This window comes from Histoplasma capsulatum (assembly GCF_000150115.1).
Source record: "Histoplasma capsulatum G186AR genomic scaffold supercont2.5, whole genome shotgun sequence".
Taxonomy (NCBI): Eukaryota; Fungi; Ascomycota; class Eurotiomycetes; order Onygenales; family Ajellomycetaceae; genus Histoplasma; species Histoplasma capsulatum.
Window position 1 is genome coordinate 646,267 of NW_025544805.1, and position 23,961 is coordinate 670,227.

Below are 23,961 nucleotides of genomic sequence, written 5' to 3' on the forward strand. Positions count from 1 at the left end.
CACTAAACCCCAACTCTCAAACTTGCTCTCCCTTAGCGTTATTTGCAACCGTTTTTGTAACGCTTCCTTACCTCACAAACCTCAGAACGCTCGATGGGTGAGCAGAATCTTTGCCATCTTCCTCTAGACGAGCCTCTGGTTGCCGCTGTCTCTCAACTCCTCGACTCAGTTGGCGTGGCCAATGTTCTCTGGGGGAACTACCTGCTTACAGTCTACGGAATACCCTCCTTGACCAATGTATGTCCAAAAATGCTACCACTCCCGGCTGTTGGTGAACAAAAGCTAACATGCTTTCAAGGACGCTTCGTTCGCAGTCCCTGATGATATGCTTCTGCGGGCCCAGAAAACCCTTCAGAACGCAGGTCTACATCTTTGCTCAGATCTAGATTGTACCGTCGTGAAACTTCGATCTCGACCTCCTCCTACCAACCACTTTCATCTTGAAACCGAGGCCGTCCATGTATATCTATACCCGCAGTCCCAGGTTTTGCCAAATATATCTGATCTACAGAATGCCGAAGAGCAAGGCCAAATCATCTCAGCGTCAGATGCCAGTCTCCCCAGATGGCAAATGGGATACGGAAAGGGTGCATTTGCCGCGGAATTTAGCTGCGTTCGCGTCCCCTCCGCCACTTGCTTCGTTGAGGCCTCTCTTCTTAATTTCGTGCGACAAGCTCGTAAGAAGGATTATGGGTCCGCCCTAGACATGCATTACCTAGGCTGCGCAACGTATATGATAGAGTACGCCTATCCCGGCGGTTATCTTGACCTGGATAGCCTCCAGCCAGTTTTCCGAGCGTTCCTGGTGGATGGGTTTCTCAATCATAATAGTAGTGCTTTGTTTGCCACTGCCAGAGAGCGGTTAATGGCATCTGAAATTAAATAGGTCGGGGATATATATAAATGCATACCCTTTACACATCTCCTTTTGTAAATGTTTGAAGCAGAGGACAAAAGCAGCTAGATGTAAAGTTAGAAACCGAAGATAGAGATAGCCAAAACACTAGTTGTGCGCTTTGTAGATTTTAAATATTAACCACGATATCGGATCATTTCTCTCTCGTTCCTCTGTTAGCAGCGATGATGGTCCAGCATTGCCTCTTTCAGAACTATATCCAAAAATTATCACTCGCTTTGAATCACCTATTGGGAGTAGTAACCATATTTCCAAAGCCACCTTGACACTCTTGACGAGAAATGTCACGAAGAGGCAGCACTTGTTCGGGACCATCTCAAGAGTATCTTGTCGGTGGTGGAGGATTCTGGACAATGCCGGCAAGCCGATCTACAGTTTCAGAGATGGAAGATTCTTTCAGAGTATGCCATCTGATCTGATTGACTAACATTCGTGTAGATCACTTGTGGAAACAAGGGCACGAGATGAGGCGTTATGCCAGGCCCTGTCTGTTGTAGTTAATCAACAGAATAGTTACCCATGCTGTACGGAAACACAAAAGGCAGCCCGACAGCCACCCAAAGTACAGAAAGTAAAAATCCACATGTTGAATAATCACGTCGCTGAAAAAACATAGATAACTAATCGAACTCATTCTCCCATTATTTATTCCGCGATAAGGTCTCTTCTTTTTCTGACAATCTCTCTTCTCTCTTTGTTGCTAACACAGATCCCTCTCTTAGAATCATCGCCGAACTGACTGACCTCGTTTCTCATAATCTGTTGAGTTTCCACCTCCAAACCCCACCCCCAGAAAACAACAAGAAAGGAACAAGCTACTGTGCGAATACTACCATAAAGCCTCAACAGTAACCCCTCTCAGCCAGTTTACACAATCAAATCAAGCTGTTTTCCTCAATTTTCCGCCGCGCTCCCCCTTTTCCCCTCCGATCCTCTGTCGGAGTCTCTGTTGCTGTTGCGGCCTCGTTCCAGAACAGACCATCCCCCTCTGGCACTGCTCTCTCTTTTACCCCGACGACGCCATTGAGCGCCAGAAACGCGTCCCACATCTCGTCTAGGATGGCGCACTCGAAAGTCGTCAGTGAGTACTTAAATTCTTTCAAGTCCCTGGATACCAAGTGCCAGAACTCCCTCTCCCTCCTCGAGTTTACATCTAACCATGAAGCGGGCAAATTAAAAAGTCATCGGCTCCGGCCCCGCTGCCCACACGGCAGCCATCTATCTCTCACGCGCTGAATTAAAACCGATTCTGTACGAAGGAATGATGGCCAACAACACGGCTCCCGGCGGACAACTCACCACTACCACGGACGTCGAGAACTTCCCTGGCTTTCCCAATGGAATCAGCGGCTCCGAGCTCATGGACAGCATGCGTGCCCAATCCATCCGTTTTGGCACGGATATCATCACTGAAACTGTTTCGCGCATTGACCTGTCCTCGCGCCCCTTCAAGCTATGGAAAGAATATGCTGATGGGCCTAACGATGCGCCCGCACACACCACTGATGCGATTATCATTGCCACGGGCGCTAATGCTCGCCGTCTCGATTTGCCCGGTGAGGAGCGGTATTGGCAAAATGGTATCAGTGCGTGCGCAGTGTGTGACGGAGCTGTGCCTATTTTCCGCAACAAGCCATTGTTCGTGATTGGCGGCGGGGATTCGGCTGCGGAGGAAGCCATGTTTCTTACGAAGTATGGGAGTAAGGTGACCGTGTTGGTGCGAAAGGATAAATTGCGCGCCAGCAAGACTATGGCGAAGAGGTTGTTGGCAAACCCCAAGGTTGAGGTGAAGTTTAACACCGTTGCGCTCGAAGTCCTGGGCGACCCTGCGCCACGCGGACTCATGACACATTTGAAGATTAAGGACGTGGTCTCCGGAGCCGAGGAGGTAGTGCCCGCCAATGGACTCTTTTACGCCGTAGGACACGACCCTGCGACGGCACTGGTTAAGGGACAGATAGAGACGGATTCGGAGGGCTATATTGTTACAAAGCCCGGAACGAGTTATACGAGTGTCCCTGGCGTATTTGCTGCGGGCGATGTGCAAGATAAGAGATATAGGCAGGCGATTACAAGTGCGGGTATGTATTGTCCTTGTTATATGTACTCATTTTTTTTGTATTTTTTTTTTTAAAAAAAAATGCCCCTTGTATTCTTGCTTTACCATGGGCAGCTGGGCTAATGATCTATTTACGATTGATATAGGATCTGGCTGTATCGCTGCGCTTGAAGCTGAAAAGTTCTTAGCGGAGTCCGAAGGGGGTGACGAACCTCCTCTCGTTACCTCGACTCTCGAACAATCGACAATTCAAGGAAGGCAAGGTGCTCCATCATTGGAGTATTCGTCGAATCCTCTGCTTTGAGAAGATAGATGTGTAACATGGGGACTTTCATAGGGTTTGGTTTCTAGGTTGGACGTGAGAAATCCCTGGAGGGAGGGATTTTATTGTTGCGTTGGAACAAGTGACCAGAAATAAAAGCGTTTTTTTTTTTTTTTTTTTTTTTTTTTTGTGTGTTGGATTATATATCCCATCTTATATATGTATTGAATGGATGTTTTGGGTTAGACAGCAAATCATAGACATATAGCTGTTCAAATGACACACTACAATTCATGGATTTATTGAGTGAGAAGATGATGTGAACAAATTCACATGATAAAATTCAGTCATGGATGCTCATGGCCATTAACTTGCTTCATGCTAATAACTGTGTATGAGCATTTCATTGGTTGTTTCCACAACCGCTGCCTACTGAGAGACGGAAGGAGGGAAAGCAGAGAAAACCAATGTACATACAGTACATACGAGTAAAATGCATACAATACAAATGAATAAAAAATCAGAAGTGAAACTATAGGGAAAATTAACATAAGAAGCGATGCGCCATGAAATGACTTTGCCTCCCATATAAACATCCATGAAGGAGGAATTCTCTTAAAAGACGGTAGCATAGCCACTGAACCATGCTCCCACCCCACGAGGGACACCTAACTCTTTATATTCGAATACAACCAGTATTGCGACTGGAAACTTGAGAGAAAGGTAGAGGACGAATGGAGGAATGGTACCTGTAACCTGCAACGTTTGAAGATAAAAGGAGGGAATCAAACCTCCCAATAGACTCACTTAATTCACGCAACCTTCCTCCCCAGTTCGAGTCCACAGCTTCTTCTAATCCTAGCCCTCAATACTTTCTAAATACTTCTTCGTAGCTTCAATTTTAAACGCATCAAACGGATTTGCCGCACACCACCGATCTTTCACTTCATACGTCTTCCGCTCCCATTCAATGATCCTCTCCTTCCATTTTTCCAATGACTCGTCATTTTCAAAACGGTGTACCGCGATTTGGTCAAGGTATGGTTGCCGGATATTTTCAGGAGCATCGCGCCACATCTGGCCCAGGGCCTGGCGGATCTCGTCCCGGGGCGCTTTGGCATTGATATTACCTGTGCTGGCGCGACGGGCATCATCGCATTTCGTCTTACAGATGTGCCAGTAATCCTTTTGGTATAGTAGGAATGGATTGAGTGGTTTCTTTGCTGGTCGCGGTTCAGCGGGGCCGAGTTCGCCAATAATTGCTTCCCACATTGCTTTATCGTAGGCTTCGCGAAGGGAGGATGCGGAGGGAAAGGAGTTGTTTGATCGGGGTGTAGCAGCAGTTTTCCCGGGGGATTTTTGAGTTTCGGTCGTCAGTGGTGCCTTTCGTTTCCGTCTGTTGGCCGGAGTACGATTGTGAATGGTGCCATTCACGGTTGCGATAGACATCGTGTTGGCTGCCTTGCTCCTGGTGGGAACAAGAGGTTTGTGGAAAGTGATTGGGCCAATAATGGACTCGAGTATTTCGGATGCGGCACGAATCCCAGAGAGGTATGCTCCATGCACTGTAGCTGGATGCGTGCCACAGGTAGCTTCACCAGCGAAATACAGATTCCCAATTGGTTTGGCCATAAGGTCATAATCTCCAGGCAGTGCCTCTGTACCAACGTAGGAATAACTGCCATTGGCAAACTTGTCCTGACCCCAGCGTGTGATAATGGTTTCTAGAGGATCAGGTACGGCAATATGTTTGAAAATGTTGCGAAGCTGGGATGTAACTTCGCTGAGGATTTCAGAGTCGGTCATTCTCTCGGCTTGGTGTGCAGCATCACCGGCCATAAGGGCAATCAATACTGGGAGCCCAGCAGTTTTGATACAGTTCCAGAATAAATAAAATCTGCCACGGTTTTGGCTGTAGTCCGATTGAGATAAACTGTTTTTTGTTGTAGGTTCCCTAAGCAGACCAAACATATCCCTTTCACAATCCCAAAACGGTTTCTCGAAAACGAGAATAACCTTATTCATAGTTCCAAAACCAAGTCTGTTAACAGGGCCTGTCTTCCATTCTGGGAGAGGGGGCTCGAATTTGATAGATCCCTTTTTGAGTACACCTAGAGGAGCGGTGATAACGATTTTATCTGCCTGGATAATTTCGCCATTTTCACAATGGACGGAAGTTTTATTACTGGACGACCCTCGTGGGTCATAGGATATCTTTGTCACAGTCTTGTTGGTTCGAACATCCAGTTTATCTGGAAAGGACCAAAGTCCCCGCGGTACTTGTTGGTACCCTCCCACCACCTGAGCATGCTCCCCTTCAAACTCATTGCCCATGTCCTGATCCCAACCAGATAAACTGAGCTTCCCCACGTTCGCAGCATTCGCATATTCTAGATTCGCAAAATGCCAGTTTAACAATCTCATATCCTTGGGTCCCAACGGTAACAGTTTTTGATATTGCCTTATTCCATCGTCCATAACTGTGCCCAGTGATTGGGTCTTAGATTTACTCGCAATCCGATCTAAGGATATGGAGTCGCGGCTAGTAACTCCATTTCTTAACTTCCACCCCATTGCTTGGCATGCAATGGCTGCTGAATGATTATTGGTTGCCCCGAGATCAGAGAGCGGAAAACCTGCAGACGTTCTGACATTTGCAGTTTTGTGGCTGACACCCCTTCGAACACGCTTAGAGGGCAATAGCATTCCTATAGTCCCTGAGGCCGCAGCTTCTTCATATTGTCTAATTGTGAGCCCGTCGTCGGCAGACGAGTCACGGCCGGAATCGATCAGCTCCCTGTCACCTTCCGCAACAGGAGTAACAACTGGCTTATGACGGTAAGCTCCAGAGCGGTCAAGAATATCGTTGTAAAGTTTCTCTACCATCGCGTCTCTAAGCTCATCGACGGGCGTACCGTCAATATCGTAAATCGTTGAGATATCTCTTAGTAGATGGTATCGGAGAGCCAGTTGAGCGCGAATGATTGGATCAAGCGGGTTTCCATGATCGAAGCCTACAATGATCTGTGCTCCCATTTCAGCCGTAGGTCGTAAACCTGGTGATAATTGACTTGATTGTAGGGATTCTAGTGGATGAGAGTATACGCGACCACCTATCCTCTTTCGACCTTCCAGCAATATCACTTTTGGCGGAGTGGTTGTGTCCGGGTATTGGTCAAAAAGTCCCTGTAATTGTCTGGCACAACCTAGGCCAGCCATGCCTGCCCCTATTATAACTACCGTTGGCCCATCTTTCCTCCGGCCTTTTTTCGGGGCTATTGGTGCTCTCGGAATATGGACACACCCAAAGTTGATATACGCATTACGAACGAGCCAGTCGTACGCAAAAGACGCTAGATTCATCCACCGAAAGTCCTTTGCACAGCCAAGTGCTTCTTCTCGAGTAACGCTGACCATTGGGTTTCTTGTCCACAGCCGAAGGATTCCATTCCGGATATTAAGATACACTGTAACATGGAGGTGACAAAGGTCATCCTGCAGCAGGGCCTGTTCACCTTTGTGCAGCGCGTAGGGATTGAGTCGCGAGGCATGAGCTGCAGCAACACATTGCTGGGCATACGTGGATGCCGAAAGTCGCGAGGGGATCGATGACCTGGGTCTAGAGTTACAATAGTCTGGGCCCCCATCTGCAGATTGACTTTTTGTTGTAACTTCGGGGCCCAAGTTGTCGTTCATTTGTGTGCCGGGGGAGGTAGATCTAGGAGGAGGTAACGGAAAGCTGAGAGACGCTGAGGTCATCGACCCATTCGGCGTCTCACGATGACTGTCGGTGAAAGTATCTCGCTCCCGTGACAAGCGATCCAAACCTTGGGAATCATCCTCTAGAGAATCCGTAGATGAGGAAAGTTGTGAGTCTTTCGAAAACAAACCAATTCCCGTATCATATTGGGTTTTCTGTAGAGGTAATTTGTTATCGGGGTTTGGTATCTGTAGTTCCGCTGTGTGCAGCGTTTCAAGGGTGACCTCTGCGATGTCATCGTTTACAATGGATGTATGGGCATGAGGTCCAATATCATGTTGGATATCTATCATCTTCTTCAATGAATCTTCTTCACAAATGGTGATCTTGGTGGTTAGTTCTGCTAGGTCATGAGGTTGAGTGAGCAAGTTACCAGCAATTCCGAACATGGCGAAATTAGAGTATGAGGTCAAAGATAAGTCGATTCATCCCCTCGGTAGCAACAAAGGCAAACACGGCCCGAACAAACTCCAATATTGAAGTCTACCGAATGGCGTTGGCTATGTTCCTCATTATACTGACGGATATCATATGTCAACAACTTTTGCCATCCTCACTATGATATAGGGTGGACGGTCGCCTATCAGGGATCGACTTTAGATGTGGGTGTCGGAACCGATGGATCATCCAATATCTTCCAGGCCCTAGAATGTACAGTCAGATAATGTTCTTGCTAATTTATATCATGGGGTTGATACATAGACATGCGAGATAGGAATAAAGAAGGGGGAGTGATATGACACGGGGAGAATATAATTCAGATAATAGATTTACTTGCCCTTGAGTTGAGAGTCCAGACACATAGAAGTGTGAAAGGGGAGACTGTAGCCTCCGTCAATGGATATAATGGGCCATGTTAGACATCTATGTGGTGTTTGTTTGTCAATATCTTCTATAAGAGTCGGACATAGTATATATATATATATATGTATCGAGAGTTCCAGTTGAGGTTGCACTCCCTCGGATGTATCCAAGTCATGTGTCTCGCTTCTTGCTCTGTTTCCACGACCGATTTGCTGCGTACTTCTGAGACCAAGCCACAGCAATCTATATTTCCACACACTTCGGTGTCTATCTCTAAATTTTCAGGGATTTTCATATTTTTGTTCGACAGATCAATGCTGAGGGGCAAACCACGAAGAATTGAAGGCATTTGTTATGACTTTTTTATGCCCTGACATTGCAATCTGGTCTCAAACTTTTATAAATATCCCCTATATCAGTTATGGCATATTCCCCTTGTCGCAAGCTCTTAAAACCTGAAAAATATTCGATATTTAACTGACCAACCCTAGCTTAGATGCAAGTCGGAGCGTATAGCCTTCATCAAGAGATATGTCGCATCTCACCGAGCCTAGCATTAATTTACAACTAACCGCACAACTCGCTGGAGGTATGGAGCAAATACTGGACGCGAAATCCCAATCCCACGGTGAAAATTATCATCTGCGCCTCTGTTGAGTAAAGGTCTGCAATCTTCCCATGTTCATGGGTTGCAGCTCTGTGAAAGATGGCGAACAACCACATCTAAACAATGGCTTGTGCTCCATTAATCGTTACATGTCCCTCTATTGTCCTATTTCATGGTATCCCCGAAGTCTAGAATAGAGGAAAGTGATGCAAATGCACGAATGGGCCCAACCACTCAACCACCATATATTCAAATTTGAATCATTGGCGAAGCCAAATATCGGCCCTCGGATGAAAATATTGCGAATACCACAATGTATTGTACAAGTCTCAACCAGGTCAGACATCCTCAGCCAACTTTAGAGGGCGCCAGAGAATTGGAAGGCTCTAGCAGGCTTCGATCGCAGCCTTGACATCTGTCGCTATCCTGTTGAATTTCCTAGTCGGGAAAAGTCGTCATGCTACATGAGCCCAGCAAGTATGAGGCAAACAGATTCTCTGCAGCCCATGGCTACCTTCGTTTAGCGTCTCCTGTCCGCCCAGTTTTCTGCAAGAGGACCCGACTTCGGACTAGCGAACTCTCACAGAGGACCCAAAATGTCTCTTATTCCATAGCTCTGTCTGTTGTTGCATTTCTTCATGCTTATGACTTCCACTGTCGATTTCACTAGCAGAGCTGTTTTCATGAGCCAGTGATTTTCTGAGTGAGGACTTCTTGCAAAATCCAGAGTACCCTACATGCTTTGAAGCATGTATCTGGTTTCTTCTGTTGAGCAGAAGCTCACCCGGCTTTTTAAGGTTCGCAACCTGAGGGATATCGAGTCATCAACACTGTCTGCAAATAAATAATAAATAAAAAGGTTAGCGATTGTTGATTGTTATTAGACAACAGAATGAGCTGTCATTGCTGTCCTGTTCCTACTCCTAAGAAAAAGTGATATCAAGGGAAAGACCGAGAAAAGCCAATCAGTGAGAGGAACAGAAGTATGAGATTGGAAAGGAAAAGCCAAGTGTATAGCGTGACATTGCGTAAAAGAAAACCCTATGAAGTCTGAGCATTCTCACATTTCTTTCAAGCTGATTACCTGACAATCATTCACAAAACACCAACTCACTCATAGTACAAGTTTCCTTTTGAACAGAGACTTTATATTGAGCAACGTTCTTGCATTTCATTGAAGATTGAAGCTGCAAGGAAAATAACTTGAACACTGTCAAGGGTGTGGAGGTACTTGAGTCATATCTCAATGGACTCTCTGTCAGCCTGAACCTCAATTCCCGAGACATCTAGCCCATATGATGAAACGGAAGGTATTTTTTGATCTTCTATTCTTTCACTAAGAAAAGTGTGTATATCTAAAAATACAACATGTAAATGAGCTAATTCATGATCATACAAAACATGTCTTAACAAGATATGATATGATATATACCAAAGGCCAAGCCTTGCGACCAAAAACCATAAAACGCAGAGCAGAGCAGCACAATGAACCTTTTAAAGGAAAACGGGCAATGATAAAGGATAATTTAAAAGCAAAAGCCAAATTTGATCCACAAAAAGAAAAAGAAAACGAAAAGAAAAAAGAAGAAAAAAGGTAACAGAGGCAGTCCGCAACACGAACCTGATTGAAAACAGAATCTATTTGGACTCTATATGTCGATGCAAACTAAACGTCTCAGTAGCATCAGCCGTCCCATCCCCATCCCCATCATCAAAAACATCAGAATCATTATCCGTAAAATCATCATGATATCCGATCGGATCAATGGCAACGTGGTCATCATCAATGTCCGCGTCCAGATCATAACCGTGCGCAACACCATCGCGTCGGAAGCCAATGCGAGATTCCTCGTCAAGCGCCTGGGCAGCCGCGGTTTCTTCCGAATCATCTGAGAAGATACCTGGCGATTGGGGCTGGTGCGCATCATTGGCCACGAGTCGTCGGGTATTATTGTTAGCGCGCTCTTCGGCTTCGAGCTCCTTGGAGCGCGCGAGGGTACTATTTGGAAGTTCGTTTAATATGCGTGTTGTTTAATTTACCGTGGAGATGGATATGATGTGAATTTTTTCGGTGTAAAAATTGGAACGTCACAAATTAAAAGCAATTAAAAAAATAAAAATAAAAATGGAGGCAGAATTAGGGCGGTGTTATTAACTAGGGATATGAAGCCGAGTGTGTGGATTTTACATACTTTCTATATATATACCACCCAGTAAAGATACCTACAACCATGCTGACCAAGATGCTGATAATGTTGATGGCTTTCGAGCCAGCGCTCATCGTCTCGCCGTTTTGCGCTAGAATGCGCAGTCTGCTGCCGATGAAGGTCGGGACCAACAGTTTTGGAGATATGATAGTAGTAGCAAGGCCGTACATGAGGGGATGCACTGTGGGGAAAGTCGATATGGCCCCATTACATATTGAATATGGCAATGGGCAAAGTCTGATCATACAAAGTAATTTTAAGCCATCGTATTTTAGAGTCAGTGCGAGGGCAGCAAAGCGTTTATCATGTTCCATTAATCGATGGACGAAGGACGAGAGGAGCGTTCGAGAGACAATGAAGGAACAAGTCGAGCCAAGGACAGTTCCAATACCGTATATGAGCCATCTAAGGGCAAAGTATCAGTGTCAACACCAATTTTATACGTAAACAGAGGGGTGATATTTTTCCACACGTTAAGACTATCACCACTCTGTAGGAAGCAAGACATACCCTTTCCAAACACCAAATATAAACCCGGCTATAGTTCCGATGGTCGACCATCCAAGAAGGGGAGGAAAAGAAACGGTAAACGTGCATAACATCAGGACGAAATATGCAAGCTTGGAGTTCTCCCAATCCTCGGCAACAGGCTCCAGCCATTTAAATATATGACCTGTCAGAATCATAAATCCCAGCCCCAATGCAATGACCACAACAGCTGCCAACACGGAGCCGACTTTCTGCAGAAGAGTCATCCTCTGGAAAGTGGAAGAGACACGCTGGTAGGAATGATTTATGTTGTTTATAGCTCTATCGCGCAGGGAGTTTGGTGGGGCCGCGAAGAGTGAGGAGCTCCTTCTGCTGGAAGAGCGGAAGAGACTTGAGCGAGGTCGGCTCCATGGCGGGTGGATTGATTCAAAGGTGGGAGAGAGGGATTCATCCGGGTGTGTTAGCAGGGGAGGTGAGAGATCGTTTGTAGTTGGAGAGAGGTCTGTATGCATCTCTCATAGACCCGGCGAGAGGCGGGTTCCGAAGAAAATGGATGTGGTGAGGCGAAGTTTACTCATCCGCGGATAACTGAGAGATGAATTTGTTCGCGTGGCATATAGCCCTTTGGAGATGCGTTGCACCGTTCGTGGGAAAGTCGCCTGAATATATCACCGGAAAGCAGAGCGCGACAACGATGACGGTTCACGATGGGCTGAGCAGGCTACCAAATATTTTAGCCGGCGTCAGAACACGCGGCGCTGGCGGCTAAATGAGCAACGATGAAACACGCAGACAGACCAGACAGACAGACGAGAATTCAACAAAACTTGCAAAACGACAAAGCCACTGGCAATAGTGATAGATTATTTCAGGTTCGGGCATTACGTATTGGGGGATTTAACAGAAGTAGAAGGAGAAGAAGAAGAAGCAGAACCCTTGTCCGCCGGGTTTTGTTTCGAGATCCTGGGACGCTTGATTACAGAGTAACTACTGTTTGAACAGCCAGGTTCCCCATAGCTAGCTAGCAGTTACTGGAAAAGTGCACCCAGGCTCCACGTATATATGCACCCCTTCCAAGGTCTCGATTATGGATGGCATCAGAAGGAAGCATTCTTAGACACCTGTGGTGCTGTAGATCCGCATCCGTCAATGAGCTTATTTATCGATGTCACGTTCGCGAAGTCAATGTCAGTGTCAGCCTCATTGGCCCTTTCGAACTTCTTAAGGCCACGCTCCAACTTCCCAACTCCAACCACCAAAACATACAACATACGCTACCACCACTTCTCTTCTCCATCTCTCCCGGCTGGCCTGTAATGCTGCTCTATACAGGCTTGTAGATATATACTGCATGCTGCTTGCTTCTGCTTCTTCTACTCTCTTTGATGTCCAGCTCCTTCTGCCATCTTTCTGGGCGCCATGACTGCCATGTAATCACGCCTCTTCAGTGCACTCATCCTCCACCAGCTACCACCACCACCCCGAGTTTCTGCGTCACCACCATCTGGGGCCCTTCGCACTGAAATCATGCCCCATCTTCGATCTTGCTGACAGATCTTGTCACTTTCTTAATCGTTGTGGCATCCTTCACCCCTGTCCTTCGCACCTGCGCTACCTCTCCAGAAGTGAGCCCCTCCTCGCTCCAGACTATCAACCTTGCGGCCGCGCAACGATGGTCCCTGAAGAAATCTACGAAATATGTCTGCCGATTCTCGAGGATGGCTCCACCGGAGAGGAAGAAAAGGCCGAAAAGCTTGAACTCCTCCTTCGGGAGAAGGTCTCCTTGTTAGGCAGCTCATTGGAGAATGCGATATTGGATGTGCTGTGGCGTCATCGTAGCTCCACCAAGCCTGACTCCTCACCCCCCCTCCGCCATACGGTTATTCGCCGCGCTTCACCCGCCCCTTGGCAGATCCCACGTGCCTCCACTCCTCTCTCCCCTCCATCCAACTCGGGAACGAGCCCCGCTGCTCCGCCCGGGTTCCCTGTCCCGCGAGGAGGCTTTCCTCGCGCACCCCGGTCCCTAACCGCATCTCCTTTTACATCACCTCGCCCATCCCCACGCCTTGCCCTGGCACATCCTATCCCCCACAGCCCAAGCCTTAGCGCCTACGAATTTTCCGATCAAACTTCCGCTCCTGAAATATACGGCGACCTCGGTAGCGATAATGTGGACTGGCTAGTAAATGACGATGCAAGGAGTGTGACTCCCTCGATAGGCCTAAGCGGGGCTGCTCCAGAGTGGGCTGCGCCACCTGATATGAGCCCCTACGACATTCTGAGATCCGTTCTCGGGAATCGCAGAACAAATGAAGACATTGAACAAGCTCTAGAGGCAAATGGATATGATCTGGGAGCTACAATTGCTGTCCTCGCGAATCAAGAGGAGGAAAATGCGGTTGCTCCCACCAACGAGGCTCGAATTTTAGTGGGGAAATCCATGGCAATGGACCAAATGCGCCCCGTCACGCCGTCTACCCAAACACGAAGTCCCGTGGTCTGCAAGTACTGGTTGTCGACTGGACAGTGCCTCAGGGCTGACTGCCGGTTCAGTCATGATTTGACTGGCCACATTTGCAAGTAAGTTTTCGCCCAGCACTGAATAACGTGAGATTTGCTAATACGATGATAGGTACTGGTTGCAGGGCAGCTGTCTTGCTGGTGATGGTTGCCCCTTTTCTCATGACCCTTCAACCCTGGTTGGAGCACTGACGATAAGCAGCCACAATGGAGCTAACATGGGTGGTTTTGTTGACGGTTTTGTTGACAACACTCAGCCAGCATACCAATTTCAGGATAATTACGATTCCTTTCCTGCTCTACAACCTTCGAATATGGAAACTTGGCCCAATGCTGGTCCGTACCAGCGCCACAAACATACAGGCCAATACCATGGTACATCTTCCCCAAATTTTAGGAACAAAAACAGTTCCTTAAGTCAAGCAAGCCGCCCACACTCGCGGCCAACAAGTCGACATCAAAATCGTGAATTAAACCCTGCAGCTTTATCAGTCGACGACCCCGAAGCATTTCCCACTCTATCTGCGGTAAAGGGGGCAGGGAAGAAACATCATGGGAAACGGGGGAATGGACACCACCGCGATCATTCTGGACACAAGGAAAATAATCCTTCCTCGCTGGCTGATGTTGTCCGCATGTCTCCGTCTCCAGCGCCAGGTCATCGGAAAGGTACTCCTAAATCTAATCGCACGTACACTACAAATCGCGAAAATAGCGCTGCGGCGCAGGCAATTCCTACACCTAAACACATTCCATGGCTTGAAACGGGAAATCGCGTCAATCAGCAGTATCTCAAATATCGCCATGATGCCATTACTCATGGTAACGTGCGAAATAAGTTTTTGCAAAGGTGTGTCTTGTCTTAACTACTTTTAGACTCCTCACGGAGCTAACAAGAAGAAAAAAATAAATTAAATATCACAGTGCCGCACAAGCTTGGAATAGGAACGATGCTCGTGCAGCCAAAGCTCTGTCGCTCCGTGGGCAAGCTGAGAACGAGGCTATGCGTCGCGCGCATCGTGAGGCGGCTCGGCATCTTTATGAAGAACGAAACAAGCATCTGAGTAATAGCAGCGACGACGAACTGTATGTTGACCTTCACGGCCTGCACCCCAGCGAGGCAATTGAATATCTGGAGAATATCCTACTTGAGCACGCGAAACTTGGCCGCCGGGTGCTCTACGCTATCACCGGCACAGGACATCACAGTAAAAATGGCAAAGACAAAGTCGGCAAGGCGGTCAAAGCCTGGCTGAATGAATGGCGATACGTTTTTCGTGAGTTTAGTGTCCCCGGTGAGCGTGGCGGCTACATTGGCGGGGTCTTGGGGATCGATCCAACGAGCTATGACCGGAACGCTGTCTCTGCGAAATCCAATGGGAAAGGGGGTTCGTCTACCGATGGTGATAGGAACAACCAAGGCACTAGCGATGAGAATTCGACAACTGCTAATTCCAGCGCAGTTCTCACCATGGGCAAGATTCAGCTGTTAAAGAGAGAAGATTCTGGTACAAATGAAAAATGATCGGTTTTGTTTTTTATTTATTTTCTTTTTAAATGCCAGTTTTCCAATTGAAAAAAAGGCATTTTTAGGGAATTATCCCGTCGTAGCTCTCCGTCACGGGATCATTCGGTCTTTCATACTTTCGCCCTACAAGCGACTCCTTTCTTCAATCTCCAACCACAGACACGTCACTTACTATTGCAGTATTTCTATTTGGATCATTCCGTACCGGTGGATGCACCCTCACCAAACTCCGTTGATACTGGCACTGGGATATTGCTCAATTCCACTGCATGTTGAACAAACTGAAGGTAAAAACAGCGATGGAAAGGAGCGGGCTATCTAACTCTGGAATGTTGATTATTTATGAGGCTTCCGCCTGCAATATGTTCTCGAAACATGCATTAGGCCACGTCTGGAGCTTCGTTTCGGGGTTTGCATAGATCTTGCCTATACATAGGTAATGACCCATAGGTTAGGATAGTATATCGATTAAACAACAGACGCAAAGTCAGGTTATATATTAGAAAGGAGTTTTTTTTTTCTTTCTTTCTTTCTTTCTTTTTTAACGAAGCTATAATAAGTTTCTTTGGCCAGATGGTGTAATCTGCTTATAGTAGGAGAGGAGATTCTTTTCCACTCCCCCAAACATACCTCCGCCTTTCAGCCAAGCTCGCCCACAATGGCCCACTCATTTCAGTGCATTTCTGAGCGCTCACTCGTGTTCAAGTAGTATAATTTTCTCACCAAGCCTTGAGATCAATGAGGGTTGTCTATCTCAGGGTCGACACTGTATTGCAAGAAAAAAGAAAAAGAAATCATAAATCATAAGTGAGAAATCAGAAATCAAAGCCAAGGCTGCGATGTTGAACATGATTTTGCTGCCCCTTACCGCCCGCGGCTAATACGCGCGCTTGAGACATACATTGCTTCATTCCATCGCAAACTCCAGACTGTGGACTGTCATTAACATTAAACAACCACATCAGCAATTATTCGATGTAAACCAGTCACAACGTGAGCAGTGGTTCATCGATTGCTATGGACCAACATTCCTCTGGGGAGCTCAACTGGCGCCTCAGTGCGCATCCCGTTACCCTGTTGGTCTTTCTAGGCTTCCGCATAGGTTCGTATAATTTACTCCGGGAATAAATAAGTAGCCTTAGAATTTTCGGAGCCGGACAGCTGCTTACAAGGGCCCCTCACTCCTTAAACAGGAAGCTTGTTGATGTATCTATTTGGCCTTCTATTCATCAATAACTTGTTCGTCCTCGTTCATGTCCCACTCTCCCCAAAACAATGCTTGCCCCAAGACTGATAGCCGCAATCAGTGTCCTCGTCTTTATCCTAAACCTTCTACTCCTCTCCGCTGACTTCTACTACCTAAAAAATATCGCCGGCCGCCGGCTTGTCGGACTCCGCTGGTGGAACGAAGTGAACACCACAAACGGTGATTCTCACTGGGTATTCGAAAGTTCAGACCCTAACACCCGGACCATCAACGCTACAGATAAACGATTCTTTTGGCTCAGTCTATACGCTACTCCGGCGCTGTGGATTGGTCTTGCTATTCTTGCCATTATAAGATTACAGGGTGTCATTTGGCTAAGCTTGGTTGGTATGTTTTGTGAAATTGATGCCCCCCCCCCCCCGCGATTTTTGGATTATTTTTTATATCCATTCGTTTACAGATGGGAAAAGAAAGCTAAACTTCAGTTTTTGGTATTTCAATATAGCAATTGCGCTCATCCTTACTCTCACGAATACAGTGGCATTTTCGCGATGTGACCGGTTCAGCCAGGCATCGACCTTCGCGAGCAGTGCCCTATCCGGTGGCATTGCAACTAATTTTGCTTCAGGGATGATAGGAAGGCTTTTCAGATGAGACAACAAGCGGGCGACGAAGTTTCATGCGTTAGAATGCTGATTAGATTCATATCTACTGGGCTTTCCACATATTTTCAGGAGGCTGTTCCCCCCTTTTTATTAAGCTTTACTTCGCCGGACAATTTTCCATTTTCCTATCCAAAGTTCTTTTAGCTGGCCCGATTCCTCTGGCCGTTTGTCTTTCCAGTCCACGCGGTAACAGGTCCATAATGTCTTTTCTCTTTTTGGCGGTTGGTATTTTTGAACGGGGCTTTGCATGTCTTCTCATGTGCTACTACCATACTTCTACCCTATCGAATATTCTGTGTATAATATCCTATTTTTTATTCATGGATATTCCGTCTATCATCCCTAAGTTGCTTAGAACATGTCTAAATTCCTATCACCATTTACAACTCCAAAATCCCCCGCTAACCCCGCTACTTCTCCGATCAAATTTTTGCTCCTTCCTTCGCCGCTGCACGCTGCGTATCATGCAAATTCTTTATCTCCTCCCTAACCGCCAAATCGCTCAGGATCTCCTCGCTCCCACCCCCAACCACATAAACCCTTACGTCACGACTGATCTGTTCAATTCGCGCGCCCCTCCCGCTCTTGTTATACCCCGCGCCACCCATAACCTGCTGCGCTTCACGGCAGACCTTCTCTAGGCAGCGCGTGGACATCACCTTGAGCAGCGCAGTCATACCGCCGACGTTAGCCTCCTGGCCAGTCTTGGCTGCTACTTGGACGGTATAGGCTAGTTGCTCCAGGAATGCCTGGCAGGGTTCGATCAGGCGGCCGAGCTTGCTGAATTTTGCGCGGATGATTTGGTTCGCGATTAGTGGCTGGCCGAATGTTTCGCGGGTTATGGCGTAATTGTAGGCGTCCTCGACGCAGACGCGGGAAAGGCGGACGCAGGAGCTGGCCAGGCCGAGACGTTCGGGGTTGAAGTCTGATTTTGATCGATCAAGTTGGTTTCCGGGATGGAATGTTTGTTTTGTCATGGTAACTGTGGGAAAAATGAAAGGGACTGTCTATTGGCATGGGCGACTTACTCGACATGATGTATCTGAACCCATCGTTCTCAATGCCGATGAGGTTTTCCGCTGGAACTTCTACGTCGTCGAACTCAATGAATGTCGAACCACTGGCGTTCACGCCGGAGTTCTCCATTCTCCTCCTGGTTACGCCCTTAGCTGCCAATGGGATGATCAGCAAAGAAATTCCCCCACGTCCCTTCCCACCTGTCCTGACCGCAGCCGTGCAATAATGGGCCCATATCCCATTGGTGATCCATTTCTTGGCTCCGTTGACGATATACTTGTTCCCGCTGCGTTTCGCGGTGGTTCTAATGTTCGCGACGTCGGATCCGGCTAAAATGCTTTTATGTCAGAGTTCTCCCAAATATGTCGAAAGGCGTCCGCATACCGTCGGGCTCAGTAATGCCCAGACAGAACCGTATCTCTCCCCGAGAAACCTTGGGCGAATACTTGAGTTTCTGCGCCTCGTTACCGAAGTTCAGAATGGGAGGACAGCCAATAGTATTTCCACCAAACAGACCCCACAGCACTCCAGTATAGCCAACTCTGGTTACCCATAAGTCTTTCGTCAGTGAATTGTTTCGACGCAAAGGGTTTCGAAAGCAGCGATATAAAGGAAAACTCAAAATTAGTGAAACTACTAGCCTATTCAACTCATCTGTCGTCACAAGATTATGAAAGACATCCCAGTCCTCAGGGTCAATGCCAGCGGGTAGAGACAGTCCGCCCATATACTCCCTCTTGGTAGGCTTGGTGATCGCGAACCCCTTTTCCACATAGAGCTTTAGCGCCTAGTTACAGATGTGGTGTCAATAGCACCGTCGGAGATTAGTGAACCGCAGTGCGAAATAAAATGGCAGAAAGGAAAACGGAATTGCCTTTATATATTTCGTTTATGTGTATGAAAAAAAAATCTAACCTCTGGCGGAATAAAGCCTTGCTTTTCATACTCTTCGGCATGCGGCTTTAAATGGTTTTCGACGTAGTCACGGACGAACAGGCGGAGTTTCTTGTGAGATTCGTTGTAGTATGGGGAGGAGTCGCAGGAGTGCCAGAGCGGTTCTGCGTAGGGCGCGACAGCGGATGCATGGAAGACGGGTGTCATTGTCTGTATTTAGTGGAGCTCGATGGTGGGGGGTAAACGATGATAAACCATGTACAGGGAGAGAAATGGTTTGCTGAAAGAATGAGCATGCTCAACGCCTTCAGGACTCCCTCAATGCATGATCCTGCCTTTGATAAGCTCCAACGAACTACCCGGATTAATTAACGGATACCTAGGTGTTGAAAGCCCCCGTCTTTGGCGGAGGTGAGGGGGAGGGTTTACTGTGATTGCGGTCCAAGGTCGAATTGTGGAGACATTCGACTGCCGATGATGCTGGCTTTCTTTGGCCGAGATCCGATGCGGGCAACGAGACGGAGAGTTCCGATATTTACATCACATCAAATAATGAGCAGAACTGAATATGCCCGGAAGTCACCCTCAAGCCGGAAGAAAGTTCACACATTTAAAATACTGGACATGATGTTGCAATAAATTAAAAGAATGGTAGTATATACACGGAGGCTGATGTAGTTTAGCCACAAAAGATATTCTAGCTATAGCTTCGATGGCACCCATTTTGGGGGTCTCTTCTCTTTAAATGCAAGCATACCTTCCCGCGCATTCTCTCCGGACATCAGCTTCGCCGCGTAGGTCTCTCCCGTCAAAAATGTTGCGTGTTCTATGCTGCTCGTTTCCCACGCCTGCCGTATACCGGCTCGGGTGACAATTACACTATCGGGGCTCATGCTAGCAATGAGTTTCGCAACATCCACCGCCTCCTTAATGAGGTCGTCAATGGGTACAATCTTCTGGACAAGGCCCCATTGCAGAGCTTCCTGCGCGGTCAAGGTATGCGCGGTCAACCCGAGCCACATGGCTCTTTGCAGTCCAAATGTCCTACATAGTCGTGGAAAGGCGCCAGCCATAGCTGCTGTTCCCCGTAAAACATCCGGAAGTCGGAAATCCGCATTTTCCGACGCGATCACGATGTCGCTGTTGAGAACGATTTCAAAACCGCCGCCATGCGCATGCCCGTTGCAAGCTGCTATTATTGGCTTTCTGCCATTTCGCCGAGTGAGCCCGGCAAACCCGGTGGAGGGATATGCGTTTAGCCGTGCGGCAGAATCAAAATCAGACTTTGACAATGATTGACGCTCTGTCACCCTTGCGGGCATACCGATAAGCCTGGACACTCTTTCGCTAGGGTGGATAGGACGCAACGTAAGGTATGAGGCGAATTAGAAACAGATTTTCAAATACCTTTCAGATCCATCCCGGCAGAGAAAGCCTTTTTACCAGCCCCGGTGACAATTCCCACGCGCCTATTACGGAGGAGAAGTTTAATATGGCATACCAAGCAGAAAGCCGCAACCCATACTTAGTATGCAGAGCATTGGTATCTTGTGTGTTGCTCCAGGGAAAACTACCAACTCACAGCTCAGGCTCGTCGTCGAACCATTTCCATACTCGATGCATTTCCCATACCGCGTCGACCGGCAGAGAGTTCATCTGCTTTTCGAAATTGATTGTAACAAGCAGGACATGGGGGGCAGGAAATTGCAGGAGGACAAACTTCACTGCAGGGGGGGCTGTTGTAGTTGCTGCATGCCCAGACATAGTGTTGTTTTACTTTGAGGGAAGACTTAAATTTGACACGTCGTTTTACTGTCTCGAGGTGATCATGCCTAAGATTCCAGGTCTCGATAGAACCTTCAATTCGAGGGGTATTATTCGCAGCTGTCCGGGTAGCATATTGACTGCGGTCACCAGCACGTTCGGCTTCGGCTTCGGGATGCTGAAGCTGGTTGTCCTCGTTCTGCCAACGTCGTTCGTTGGTTCGCGTAGTTCGGCTAATTCGCCAACCTCGGTTGGAACTTGAAGCACATATATAGATATGCCTCGACAGGTCCTTCCTACTTCCTCCCCTCCCCCTCCCATCCAAAAAAGAAAAGAAATGAAAAGAAAAGAAACAAAAGAAAACAGAAAAAAAGGACCACACCAAGAATCAACCAGAGCGAAGGAGGAAGAGGAAGGATTGACCATCCCACAGCAACTTGAGGCAATTTTGATATGAGGCTACGCACCTCTTTTTCTCTTGCTGCAGCCTGAGTCCTGGAACCTATGCTGTGTACTCCAGAGAGTGTGTGCGCCGATCAATCTAGTGCATCAGCTAGATCTTCTGATTTTTTCAATACTTCTTTCTCCCCCAGAGGACCTTGACTTGTTACCCTGACAAGACGATGATTCGAAAGCCACCACCAAGTCAGGCGAACCAGAATCGCCGTCTCTACTTTCCGGCGTTGGGTGGCGGCTGCAAGGTCTATCTCCTTTTCAGCCTCCTCGAGGTCACATTCGAGAACCTGGAATCCTGGATGATTCGATCCCTGGGTCCCCCTGCGACACAGGCAGGGTCAGGCACATAACCCAATGCGCACGCCTTGGCTCCTATCGCGCTTGCCAGCGGGGACCAGGGCGCTCTTGTCTCGCACGAAAGGGCACTAAAAAGTTGGAAGAGCAGCCTGTGACTTCTGCCAGCCAATTCCTCTGCTCTTTTCTCGTCTGTTTAGCGGGAGATTGTCCTCTCTTGCTCACTGACAGCGGGCTGACCACTGTTGTTTATTTCTCTTCTTTTCTTTTCTTTTCTTTTTTTTTCTTTTCTTTTTTTGGTTCGAATTAGTAGAACCTGTCTATTCGCGAGCCATTTCCTTCACTCGGCTGCTGGATTGGGAAATTGTTGCTCATGGCTTCATTCAATACTATTTATTGAATCAACAAGTTTTGATGAAAGTCCATATAGCGTAGCCTGGCTCTAGCTAGCTACCAAATACAATTGATTTTTCTTCCTTTTCTACTCTCTGCTATCTTTCCGCTACAGATTAGCTGTTTCCCCCCCTCTTCTCCAATCAGCTAAGTTACTTCTGCTCTTGTTTGATCCATTTCACTTCACACCTCCCATGCCGTCTTTGCATGGAGTCCTGAAACTGAAACTACATAACCCCGCAAATCTATCGAAATTACGTGAAATGGAAACCCCGTCTGAGCCTTCTGATCATCCTGTTCCGGGGGGACGTCTAGGAGATTCTTGGACTGCAGAACAGGACCAAAACTTGCTGAGGCTCCAAGTAGAGAATCACTTTATGACTATACATGAAATCCAAAAGGTTGGTCATCGCCGCTGGCATAGATGGGCTGCTTCTGACACCGGCCAAAACCTTTCCAAATCATTAGGCGTTCTTCCCGAACCGCTCCTTTTGGGCTGTAACCAAACGGTTGTCGGTGCTGAAGCAAGGAGAGAAACAGGTGATTGAAGCGCTTGATATTCATTTCTGGGGAACAATATGCATGCAACGTGCTAACGACATTCGTAGAGAATATCTCGCGGCAGCCCACCGTTGACAAATGAATCAAGCAACCGCCACCGTCGAAACACTAGCCCTCAGTACGTCTATTCTGAGGATGGATCCGAAGATATGTCTCTCGACAGTCAATCAGACGTTGAGGATATTGCCGAAGGGCATGCATCAGACGAAAGCACATCTTCGAAGGTAAGAAAGAAAATTCTTGGATATTTATCTAATTTCCACAAAGTATGCTGACGTCCTTTTCCTCTCTATTTCAAGAGGAGTGCCATCCATCATCGAGGTTTGAGTGATACATTCAAGAGGAAAATTTCGGTCGAGAAAGATGTACCAAGTCCAAGCCCTTCAAAGCTCTCCAAACTTTCAACAGCATCCGCCCCAATGTCGGTGGATCCATGCAGCGCAATGCTTCCAAACGGGAAGACGCCAACAACCACAGGCTATGCTAATACAGCCGTGGATGTCGCGAATGACTCTGACAATCTTGATAATAAAATGAGCATCAAACTATCTAGACCTAGTTCCATTCCCACTTGGATGGATCAAGCTAGAGAAGAGGACATAGTTCAGATGTTCCGCCAAGCCAAGAGGTGTGCAGCTGAGTCGAAACTTGCAACAGAGCTAGCATGCCGGCTATCAGATGCAAACAGCACCATAGACCGTTACCGTGATGAGAACAGTCAACTTAAGGACCTGAAGAAGAAATATGATGGGTTCAAGGAATCACTCGAAGATATTCTCAAGAAAAGAAATGAAAAACAAAAGCAGCTGAAAGAAGAGAATGAAGGCCAGAAACTAAAGCAGCTAGAGCAAATCTCTCAGCTGAAAGCAGAGTTTGACAAGATTAGAGGTGGTGCTTCAAAAGTCATCCATCCCGACATGTGGAAGTCTGGTGGAATGGATGCAGCAGCTGTGCAAGCAGCCAAAATTATGGAGCAGATGGAAGATACGCTGAAGGCTGAAGTACCTTCAGGAAAGGATACTCTCCTCACAAGCTATTTGATGAAATCATCTGTGTCCACTGCATCGAAATCAGCAGGGTAAATACCCATTGAGTGAAATATCATGTAAACTTGTGGATTGAGCGTGAGACAGTTTTGTTGGGAGATTCTTGATGGTGAATTCTCTTGTTTATTTACCTATTTTCACTATTTCCTTAGCCATTCTCCTCCATTGTTTCCCCTTGATTTTTTCTTTGAAGCTTTTGGTTTTGAAAAAAGTAAAACCTCAATCCCCTCCCTTTTCAACATAGATTTAATGTGTCAAGACTGGAGTAGAGCGAGAGAAAATAATACATAAATGAGAAAACAAGTAGTCGTCGTCTTCTCTCGAACCTAATATCTAGGCAAGGTGGGAAATATGAATGATATGGGAAAGGCTATTGAAGAATACTCATGTTAATGATGACTTCTGTCTGCATACTTTTCCTTTCCCCTGTAAATGACAGGATGGACTTAACTGAAATATCCATATGTACGATACATATATCCCTTTTTATCACCTCTGTTCAAATGCCATGG

At 47.1% G+C, this 23,961-nt stretch overlaps 8 protein-coding genes across 8 annotated transcripts; 4 read left to right on the top strand and 4 right to left on the bottom strand.

Annotated features, from left to right (window-relative positions):
- Positions 1-19: 19 nt before the first annotated feature.
- HCBG_04171 (thioredoxin reductase) lies at positions 20-3,388 on the top strand (the record flags this gene model as incomplete). The annotated part of the gene is made up of 6 exons (XM_045431220.1): positions 20-237; positions 299-861; positions 1,355-1,487; positions 1,802-1,997; positions 2,098-2,997; positions 3,122-3,388. 6 exons carry the CDS (start codon positions 94-96, stop codon positions 3,277-3,279), a joined length of 2,094 nt encoding a protein of 697 aa, XP_045287773.1.
- Positions 3,389-3,598: 210 nt separating this feature from the next.
- On the bottom strand, positions 3,599-7,386 carry HCBG_04172 (amine oxidase/SWIRM domain-containing protein; the record flags this gene model as incomplete). Its single annotated transcript, XM_045431221.1, has 2 exons — positions 3,599-7,079; positions 7,128-7,386. 2 exons carry the CDS (start codon positions 7,384-7,386, stop codon positions 4,096-4,098), a joined length of 3,243 nt encoding a protein of 1,080 aa, XP_045287774.1.
- A 2,319-nt stretch (positions 7,387-9,705) lies between these two features.
- On the bottom strand, positions 9,706-11,769 carry HCBG_04173 (Tlg2-vesicle protein; the record flags this gene model as incomplete). The annotated part of the gene is made up of 3 exons (XM_045431222.1): positions 9,706-10,407; positions 10,601-11,020; positions 11,126-11,769. The coding sequence occupies 3 exons, from the start codon at positions 11,614-11,616 to the stop codon at positions 10,047-10,049; spliced, it is 1,272 nt and encodes a 423-aa protein (XP_045287775.1).
- Positions 11,770-12,776: 1,007 nt separating this feature from the next.
- HCBG_04174 (CCCH zinc finger and SMR domain-containing protein) lies at positions 12,777-15,149 on the top strand (the record flags this gene model as incomplete). The annotated part of the gene is made up of 3 exons (XM_045431223.1): positions 12,777-13,684; positions 13,737-14,474; positions 14,570-15,149. 3 exons carry the CDS (start codon positions 12,777-12,779, stop codon positions 15,147-15,149), a joined length of 2,226 nt encoding a protein of 741 aa, XP_045287776.1.
- Positions 15,150-16,427: 1,278 nt separating this feature from the next.
- HCBG_04175 (uncharacterized protein) lies at positions 16,428-17,322 on the top strand (the record flags this gene model as incomplete). The annotated part of the gene is made up of 2 exons (XM_045431224.1): positions 16,428-16,746; positions 16,865-17,322. The coding sequence occupies 2 exons, from the start codon at positions 16,428-16,430 to the stop codon at positions 17,011-17,013; spliced, it is 468 nt and encodes a 155-aa protein (XP_045287777.1).
- A 124-nt stretch (positions 17,323-17,446) lies between these two features.
- Positions 17,447-19,142, bottom strand: HCBG_04176 (acyl-CoA dehydrogenase; the record flags this gene model as incomplete). The annotated part of the gene is made up of 4 exons (XM_045431225.1): positions 17,447-17,949; positions 18,053-18,370; positions 18,426-18,828; positions 18,957-19,142. 4 exons carry the CDS (start codon positions 19,140-19,142, stop codon positions 17,447-17,449), a joined length of 1,410 nt encoding a protein of 469 aa, XP_045287778.1.
- Positions 19,143-19,636: 494 nt separating this feature from the next.
- HCBG_04177 (enoyl-CoA hydratase) lies at positions 19,637-20,699 on the bottom strand (the record flags this gene model as incomplete). The annotated part of the gene is made up of 2 exons (XM_045431226.1): positions 19,637-20,282; positions 20,518-20,699. The coding sequence occupies 2 exons, from the start codon at positions 20,697-20,699 to the stop codon at positions 19,637-19,639; spliced, it is 828 nt and encodes a 275-aa protein (XP_045287779.1).
- A 1,337-nt stretch (positions 20,700-22,036) lies between these two features.
- HCBG_04178 (uncharacterized protein) lies at positions 22,037-23,485 on the top strand (the record flags this gene model as incomplete). Its single annotated transcript, XM_045431227.1, has 4 exons — positions 22,037-22,243; positions 22,311-22,382; positions 22,451-22,627; positions 22,703-23,485. 4 exons carry the CDS (start codon positions 22,037-22,039, stop codon positions 23,483-23,485), a joined length of 1,239 nt encoding a protein of 412 aa, XP_045287780.1.
- Positions 23,486-23,961: the final 476 nt, after the last annotated feature.